General features: G+C 41.7%; 1 protein-coding gene across 1 annotated transcript; it reads right to left on the reverse strand.

Moving 5' to 3' along the window:
• Nucleotides 1–688: 688 nt before the first annotated feature.
• Nucleotides 689–9,155, reverse strand: slc2a1c (solute carrier family 2 member 1c). Its single transcript, XM_071902338.1, has 10 exons — nucleotides 9,141–9,155; nucleotides 8,371–8,469; nucleotides 6,975–7,135; nucleotides 5,672–5,912; nucleotides 4,602–4,764; nucleotides 3,999–4,183; nucleotides 3,144–3,245; nucleotides 2,205–2,306; nucleotides 1,271–1,474; nucleotides 689–868 (listed from the first exon to the last, which is right to left on the reverse strand). The coding sequence occupies exons 1-10, from the start codon at nucleotides 9,153–9,155 to the stop codon at nucleotides 689–691; spliced, it is 1,452 nt and encodes a 483-aa protein (XP_071758439.1).
• Between the last annotated feature and the right edge of the window lie 821 nt (nucleotides 9,156–9,976).

Raw genomic sequence — 9,976 nt, forward strand, 5'->3', positions numbered from 1 at the left:
ACAAGTAACTTGTTTATTGGACAGAGTTTTGGTCACCTGTTATTGGAGATTTTGGTACCAGGGGGAGATAAAAACAAATCTGGTTCCAGTCACTGTAACTTTAGCTAACATGATGGATTTATCTGCACGTTTTGCCATAATTTACCGTCTCTGGTGTTCATACCAGTTAAGAAACATGAAGAAATAGCTGAATATGAACATCAGTCGTTTTGGGGTTGTTTCTAGTTGGTTCAGATTATGTTCTCACTCCTAACTTCGCTTGGAAGACGACTCACATTTTGGTTATTTGGTGCACACCCGAGTTCGAATGGCCTTGTTCTCACCTGCCCAAACGAACCAAACTAAAGGAGGAGTAAACACTCCAGAGTTTGAATAAACCGCTCCAAACATGCCAGGTGTTAATTCATAGTAACCAGAGTACTGTGTGCATGTAAACACACCCAGCAGTTTGTCAAGTACAGAAGGTTAAATCTATTTACAAAATGAAAACACAAAAGGGTCACAAAATGCCTCAAAACATACAGTATCAAGCAATTCTGAAAAATAAAATAAAGTGAGGCTGTCTCGGCCTCTTTAAGACACATACAGTCTGCACTTTGACTCATTGCTGAATGTACAGTATGTCCTTTGGCCTGCACATGATGGTGCTAACAGTACGGCCATGACCAGGTTCAAGGCGGAGTTTCGGTCAGGTGAAGGTGTTGAATCCAGTCTTATTGTGCAAGGGAATGCCCTCCGCTCCTCTGAACTCCTCCGCAATGTCATCGAAGGTGCGGCCCCTGGTCTCAGGAAGGCGTATCCAGGTGAAGGTGAAGGCGAACAGAGCCACAGTCATGAAGAGGAGGTAGACGTAGGCGCCGCATACTTTCTGTGTGGGAGAGACAGACAGAGGAGCATATAGGATAACCTCTTATCCACCATGTCGTTTGATTTGGTTCCTCTGTCTTCGTTTAGGTTTTGCCTCCCTCTCTGCATCAATATAACAAACAGATGTTTCCCAGGTTAGCTGTTAAATTAATTTCTATTATTTCAACCTGATTTTAAAGGATTTAGCAATGGATTTATATATATTTAACATGTAACAGATTTATGTCTATTTTATTGCAGATGCATATATATTTAACAGATTGAACAGATTTACAGCCTGTATTTAACAGCCACGTCTCTAAGGCGCAAAGGAATTGGCAAAAGCAAATAAGAAATCCACCCCTGAAGTTTCCCCCAAGTCTAGCTCTGTCATGCAGCGTGCAGGCCAACAGCATAAACCCACCAGTAATGGAGGAAAGAGGAGTGCCAGTACAAACTTCCCTCCCCAGTTGAGCATGCTGGTGAAGGCCATGGCGATGGGCCGGCCAGGCTGGTCAAACAGCTCGGCGGCAATGAACCAGGAGATGGGACCCGGGCCCAGCTCATAGGCCGAAATCAGGCCGAAAACCACCAGGACCTGGAGGCTGCGCAGCTCCGGGACCAGGTGCTGCACAGTGGGAAGGCGACACAAAGTTATAGTTTGCAGGTTGGTTATCGGCCAGTCATTGTGAGTTGGTGGAGGGGTTTTTGTAATATAGCTACCATGCTGTAAAAAGATGACAGGGGAAAATGGGATGAGAATTGTAATCCACATGGCATTCTTTTGTTATTTAAATCAATCTCCCAACTGCTGTGCATATGAACACTTCTTATCTTTGGCTTCAGTGTAGTATGGAGAGATGCTCATTGAAGCTTGGGTGATAGGGTCATGTTTCGGCAGAAAATATGTGTCCAAGGCACTCTTCCCACACAAAAAGTAAAAAGCCTTTATTAATTATTGGCTAATGCATAGCATACACATGTTAAAAATGTTTTAAAAGCTTTTTTGTTGCTTGTTTTCTTTGCTTTTTAAACATTTTTTCATTAGCCAATAAATAATAAAGGCTTTTTACTTTTTTACTCTTCTTAGAGTACCTTGGACATTTGGAAAATTTTCAGGTCAAGTTCATTTTTCAATATGTTAAACACAGAGGATCCAATCTGTAAACATTTTATACTTTAGTCAACGGTAAGTCATTACTGATTATTGTTTAAAAAATATGATGATTTGTTTTAATTTTATCCTGTCAATCATTTTAGTAGGCGTCAGGTTTTCCAAACGGTGGATATCTCATTTCGGAACAAAACCTTTCATGTGCGAGTGAAAATAACAATAACACTGACTGAAATGATCTTACCAGGACAGAATCCACAATGGTCATGAGTAAGTTGCACACTGCGATGGATATGAAACCAGTCAGGAGCAATCTCCTCCTTCCTGCCCTTTCCATCAGGAAGAACTGCAGAGGAAAAAACAACACAAGTGACTCTGCTCACATTTCTTCCCAGTGTGAATAATGGTCTCTCTTTGAAACAAAAATGCAACACTATCCTGTGGTGTGGTTCAAGCTGCTAAACCATTCATAAGGAAACAGAGGTAACGTTTTAGATTACAGCTCCCTTTACCCGCTATTTCAGAATAGTTACTCAGTAGCAAAACCAACAAAATATGACATAGCTGGTTATGTTAGCAACATCACTTATACATTTTAATAGTTACTATCAGATTGATAAATCTGGCAACACCTTGAGATTAAAAAAAACATTGCCAATTGACAGACCAGTTCTCGGTTTTTCTCCTTCCTTCCAGTTGTGCCACCGTTTTTGTGTTTGTTTGTTTTTTGTTGTTGTTTTTTTTCTTCCTTCCTCGAAATTAAAATTACCACTCTTGGTAACCATTGGTGACCAAGCGCCCTGATGTCTTGATCTAAAACACATACATTTTAAGCTCACAACAGCTAAGATAAAATGCATTTATTGTAGGCTAGACAGATCCAAGAGCTGCTTTTCTTTAGCCATTATTATTAAGACAATGTTATTGCAATGGATAGGGAAATAGAGAGCACTTTGCCTTATAAACACATCATCAGATTCTCATGTTTGCTGACGTACATGCTGACGTTGTTGATCGCTGAACTGAACGAAAGTTACAATATGATTGGACGGTCAGATTGAGGCAAACACAATTTTGCATAGCGCTCCCAAAAAGGTAGAAACGGCCCTGTCTATTATTACTCCACATATACGGAAGTGAGGGAGCTGTAATGTAAAGGGCTACCAGTAGAGTCAATACTCACTGCCACCAAAGTGAAGGTCACATTGACAGCCCCGACACCCAGAGTCAGGTATTTGGCCTCGTCAAACCTGGCCTGGAACATTCTGGTGGAATAATTGATGATCTGGAAGAGAGAGAATAGGTTTTCTTTTTTAGCTTAGTGGGTTACTGGGCCTTCCATATCCTACTGTGTTTTTAGGATCGGAGGCAACATCCTGACACACTGCCCCAGAATCTGTCCCGCAGGGAGGAGAAGTGCTGAGCTTCAGGAGAAAGAGCCTGAATAATTCATTGAATAAATACCACATCCTGCAAGTGAATATTCATCAGACAGCGAGCAGCACCATCCAAGAATTTGCGAGCCACACTTCTGAGACAATCTTTGCCATGAAAAGCTATGGTCAGTTTTTAATTTTAGAATTGCAATATCTCAGCTTTCAAAATGACCCACTTTCTGTGCAAACCAGCGCTGTTATATTTTCAAAATCACACGGGGAAAAAGCAGTTATAACTATTTAAACGCTTCAGCTGACAGCTTGTTGGCCTCTTCTTAGACCCCCAAAATCCATTGGCCTTGCTAGCGTTAAAACAGGGTGGAAAGGGAAATAATTGTGGCAAGCCAAGTATTCCCTAATGACTGAATCACAGTGAGACTGTCGCTATAAATATTCCCCCAATAAATTAAACCACCACTACCAAATTGGCTTTTTTTATGGTGTTTTGCTTTAAATTAAAAAACAAAGAAGAAGAAGAAGAAAGAAAAGATAGTGCAACTGTTTAGTGGAGCGAGATTTTAATCCTGAATGGATCTTTTTCAGGCCGGACTTTGATATTGGTTTTACTCTTTCATGTGTCACCACCAAATCACATGACTGACCGCATTGAATCCGGACAGCTGGCTGCCCAAGTTGACGATGAGGACGATAATGATGGGCTGCCTGTAGCTGCGCTTCTTGAAGAACTCGTGGATGGTGACGCCGGTCTGGGTGTGAGCCGCCTCTTCCTTCATCTCCTGCAGCTCAGTCAACATCTTGTCCGGACTGCCTCTCAGTCTCAGCAGGGCTGGGGATTCAAATAGCATCTCTTAAAATGGAGCTATACTGCTATATAGTGCATCCACTGAGCAGAACACTGGAGTACATCAAAAAGCATTTCCATGTTTTGATATCTGGAGGTCAGTCATAAATCCGTAAGCAGGGAAAAAAGTGTCTTCTGCTTATATCTATGACGGATTTCTTCTCTATAATTGATGGTACTGTACATCAATATTTGCTGAGTGTTTTTCTACTCATTATACTGTTGGCACACTATTGTTTTGACCATTGCCCTCTGTATTATTGGCAGCTTGTTATACTGATGATACCCAAAATAAAATGTATTGTACTGTAGCAAGAGAGAGCTCCAGCTGAACAACTAAAATGTAAATTATCGGGCCATTCAAAGGTGCATTTTTATGAATGCCACAGTCAGTTGGACCCACCAGCCTCTGCCTCGCTCTCTTTGCCCCGGTTGATGAGCAGGTAGCGAGGGCTCTCGGGGCAGAAAGGCAGGACCAGGTACTGAACCAGGGCCGGGATGAGGGACAGGGACAGCATCATGGCCCAGTAATGCTCTGTGCCCAGCACTGTCTCCAGGCCCACCACCTGCAGTAAGCAAGGGAAGAAATGCACAGTTTCATTTCATTTCTAGCACAGGGGTTGTCAAATGTCTTCATGTCACAGTCTCCCAAATAGACACACATATCTGACCAGGGACCCATAATATTTGGTTTAGTATTGAGTTGTTGAACTGTCACCAGACACCAGAGAAGGTAAATTGAGACAAAGCCAAAGTATGATTTCCATTGTTTTGTTTTTGCAACTCTTCTGGATTAAGAAAAAGTAAAGTCCTTAGGTTGACAGGTGCTCATTGGAAACAGGATACTAACACTTACAATGAGAACCTCCAGTGAGAAGAGAGTAAAATCTTGAGCTGTATCCACAATGTCCAAGTCCAATAAGGAGGGAAGAGACTTAAAGGTTTGAATCTAAAAGGCCTTTGTTGTCACACTGCAAAAAATGTCCAACCTAACAAGTCATTTAGTCTCATATTCAGCCTTCAAATCTAATTTTTTCTGCCAATGGGGTGAGATAACTCCACTTGTTTCCACTGCAGTTTCACTTGTTTCAGGAATTTTCTAGAAATGAGTGTCAGTACCTTGAAACAAGTCAGAATAAGGCAGATCACTGCACTACTATCAAGAAAATGACACTTGATTCTACAAAATTCTTGCATTCTTTGCACTGGAAACAATTTATCGAACCCCCGTGACAGATTTTTTTCAAGGACTTATTAATAGACTAAATGGCTTGTTAAGATGGAGATTTTTTGCAGTGCATAGCTTAGAACCAATGCATTTCGACCCTAAAGTCATAGGGTTGAAACGCGTTGGTTTACTTTCTTTTCACTGGAGGTTCTCATTGTTAGTTCTAGTATATCTCAGTTGTTTTCTACAAACAAACCAGTCTTAACTTTTTCTGTAAAAATGAAAGGATTACACCCCAGCCTCACCATTCCCACCAGGATGCCGGAGGCGAAGGACACCTGGTTGAGCGTAGCGAAGGCTCCTCTCAGGTCGGTGGGCGACACTTCCTGGATGTAGAGCGGATTGAGGCTCATCACCAGACCGCAGAAGAGACCGAACACCAACCGGCCCACGATCAGAACCTCGAACGACTCGCTGGCCTTGGAGGCGAACATCAGACAGGCTCCGACCACAGACAGGCAGTTCACTATCAGGATGGAGTTACGCCTGAGAGAGGAGGAGGAGGAGAGGAGAGGAGAGGAGAGGAGAGAGGAGAGGAGAGGAGAGGAGAGGAGAGAGGAGAGGAGAGGAAAGAGGAGAGAGGAGAGGAAAGAGGAGAGAGGAGAGGAGAGGAGAGGAGAGGAGAGGAAAGGAGAGGAGAGAGGAGAGAGGAGAGGAGAGGAGAGGAGAGGAGAGGAGAGGAGAGAGGAGAGGAGAGGAAAGAGGAGAGAGGAGAGGAAAGAGGAGAGAGGAGAGGAGAGGAGAGGAGAGGAGAGGAGAGGAGAGGAGAGAGGAGAGGAGAGGAGAGGAGAGGAGAGGAGAGGAGAGGAGAGGAGAGAGGAGAGGAGAGGAGAGGAGAGGAGAGGAGAGGAGAGGAAAGAGGAGAGAGGAGAGGAGAGGAGAGGAGAGGAGAGAGGAGAGGAGAGAGGGGAGGAGAGAGGGGAGGAGAGGAGAGGAGAGGAGAGAAGAGGAGAGAAAACAACACAAATAAGGATGCAACAGGATAAAATAGATTGGAATAGAGTAGAAATAAGCACAGAATAGAATAGAATAGAATAGAATACAACAGAATGGCATAAAACAAACTAGAAATAAAACACTAGAATACAATACAATACTATACTATACAATACAATAAAATAAGGACACAATAGAACCAAATTGAGAGAATATAATAGAATAGAATAGAATAGAATAGAATAGAATAGAAAAGTATTAAGAATGAACTGAACTGAACAGAATAGAAAAGAATACAAATAAGGACACAATAGAATCAAAATAAGGATGCAACGAAGAGTAGAATAGAATAGAATAGAATAGAATAGAATACAATAGAGTAGTATTAAGAAAGAACAGAATAGAATAGGATTGGATTAGAATAGAATAGAATAGAATAGAGGTTCTCTCTGGCCTTTGAAACAGTCAGCAGCAGAGACTCTTCCTGCTCCTGTTGTCCACTCAGTTCTGACCTACATAGTAGAACCTGGCTCCAGTCTGAAGTGGAGACTCACATGTTGCTTTATTCCACATATCTGAGTGTTCAGGCTGGTGTCTATTCATGGTATCTACCTGCCGTAAGAGTCTGCCAGACATTTGACCCCCAGCGACCCCAGCAGGGCTCCGAAGTCCTTAATGCTGACGGAGAGCGACCACAGCAGAGTCAGGCTGTGGTCCGGCATCGACTGGTTGTGTCTGGCTCTCCAGGTGGTGTTGAAGAACTGCTCGATGATCTAGACAACAGAGGGGGGATCAAACATCTCTTTTAATCAGCTGCCCAGTCTTCAAAACCAGGTCTGTGTCACTAAACAGGGTATAAATATAGCAGGGAGTGGACCTGCTGTCTGATTGAAATGACTTACAGCTTCTTACCCAGACTTCTTTAAATTGTTAAAGGCAAAAAAATCACCCTGAACCACTTTAATACTGTTAAAAAACAGCTTTTGGAGATGTCCTTAGCATTTGGATAACTGGAAAACATGGATAACTGGCCAAGTGTTTCCAGCGGCTACAATGGAGTTTGACAATAGAAGATTTTTCTAAAACTTCAATAGTAAACGTCAGGTTTTGGTGTCAGTCCCTCAGAATCAAAGGGCAAGGCCTTCTTTCTAGACCCACTATTTTGCACCAATGTTCAGCAATCATACAGGGAGAAATCCATCATGGAAACTGTCGGTAGCTTCATTAGACCAGAATGCAATGCAGCCTGACACCGTTTCTCCACTAGAAAACCTCTCGTTATTGTTACCTCTCGCCACCTACATGTAAAACCCACAGCTGAAATGCTCAGGCATGTTCATGCACGTTCTCTGGGAGTTGTTGAAAGGCATTCTGGGAAATGTAGGAAATCACTACGTGAAGTAGAAGTAGATGAGGCAGGTTGAGGGAAGGTATGTGCACCAAAATGGTCACAACATCACAAAATAACTCCTGGAATACATTTAACGTAATAGTGTAAGAGTATCTGTGCCTGCAATTTTCCTTTAAAGGCTAAATGTAGAGAGTTGCCTCAGATGCAAAAGTCCACACACACACACACTCTCCATAAGTCAACAGGCTTCCATTGTGATAGCTACCTGTGTGCAAATAGTGAGCTGTCCAAACCCCTGCCTGCCCATGAACCAGACCTGGACCTTAGCCACAAAGTTGCACTGGATTGTTAAGTTTATTCAATGTTTTATAGAAGCTGTGAGATGTTTGGAGGTTAGCACCAACTGTCAGCCAGACCTCTCAGCCAGGGTTAGTCTGATATATTGGGCCGATATTGGCCTTTTATTAAATAAGGGATATGGGCCAGAGGGTGTCGTCTACTGTCAATGTTCAATTATGTGTTTTGTAAGTTATCATTATTGAATATCGTCTATCAGCAGCTTTGACATTATAATATCAGTATTATCAGTATCGACCATCATGAGCCCGTATCAGTCAAACCCCCTGAGCTCCTCCTCCTCCTCTCTGTCCTGCTCACCTTGGCTGGAGCGTTCACGTTGCCGGTGTGGTATCCAATCTGCAGGGAGCCGAGCACTGCTGCCAGTATGGAGGTCAGGAGCGTGGCTGTCAGATGGCTCTGTAGCAGACAGTGTTGGGGAAAAATAATGTGTTACTTTATCTTGTAACTTCCCTTAAAAAGTAGTTACATAAAAAGTTACTCCTTATTTAAGGAGTAAGCATGGCATAAAAATGGCTTATGCTGTGTGTTGACAGCCAATGCAATACAAGACTATTGCTGTTTTTAAAACGGTAAGATAATCTCATATGTCAAGCAGAATTTTATTTACCAATTAGAAGCATAGTCTGCAAGAGATGCTGCATGATTTTCAGTGTTTTTTCCTACTGTTTTATAAATTTGCATAAAAAAAATAAACAATATGAAGGAAAAATAACAGTAACTACATTTTAATTTGAAAAAATTAATAATGGGTGAAAATATTGTAACACATTAAGTTACTAGTTACCACAAAATCTCAGTACTTAACATGTTACCTCCAACACTGACAATACAAATCATAGATATACAGACACAGAAGTCTGATCTCACAGCACAGCCAGTGATCTCAGATTCAGGGACACTACAGTATGTGACCTTTGACCTCTCCCAACATCAGCAATCCTCATGACCGTTTGTAGAGGTCAAGGATGGCACGAACCACAGTATTTTCACACATCCGCAAGACGTGCGGCATTCAAATTACCACAAGTCAGTGGTCGTTTTCAGCAAAAGGGGTAAAACAAACAAACCTCCTTGGACGCCATTTGTCTGGGTGAGATGGGGTATCACTCCCTCAAGATGTAGGTGCATTTATTGTCTTCTAATTTCCTCTGCTGTAAAAAGCCCAAATGAGCCCAGAGTTAATGTCTACTAGCGCAGGAAGTCACCAAATAAATAACAGTTTACAAAGATACATGTGACACTGAAGACAATAGCCAGCGGTCAGTGGAATGATGTAGCACTGCTATGAGCTTTTCCATAACAAATTTCACACACAATATACAAAAGATGTCATAGACTTTCTGTATGTTATAGACAAATATAGATTTTTGTAATATCGGTTACAAATAAATAAGGATTTTTCCATTGGTGTTCATTTTCAACTATAATTTTACAATACTGCTTCCCAACTGCATTAAAATCTAAATTGTAAACACAGTTACCTAAATATATAGGCACAGAGGAAATGTCTATGCTTCAGGTCACACAATTAATTTTAATAAAGGAGGCTGTAAAACACGCTCATCAGTGCAATCAATCAGAAAATCAATATACATGCTATACATACAGTATATATGCCAACTTACCTGTGCTGTGGAGTGCAGACTGCACACGTCTTCTCCAGCAATGTAGAAAATAAAAAGGTGGATAACACATTAAATCCAGTCAGTGATTAGTGTGAGGCGAACAAACACCCACCAATATAAACAGAAATTGCACAAGTTTGACACAATAATATACAGTGAATTCATATCATAAACATTTACATCAACTCAAAAATGTGGATAAATAAAAAGGTGGGTTTTGCTCAAGAGTTTTTCTCCAAAATTAGAAATTCTCCATTTGAATGAAGTGACACATACTG

The sequence above is a fragment of the Centroberyx gerrardi genome, chromosome 17 (genome assembly GCF_048128805.1).
Source record: "Centroberyx gerrardi isolate f3 chromosome 17, fCenGer3.hap1.cur.20231027, whole genome shotgun sequence".
Lineage (NCBI taxonomy): Eukaryota > Metazoa > Chordata > Actinopteri > Beryciformes > Berycidae > Centroberyx > Centroberyx gerrardi.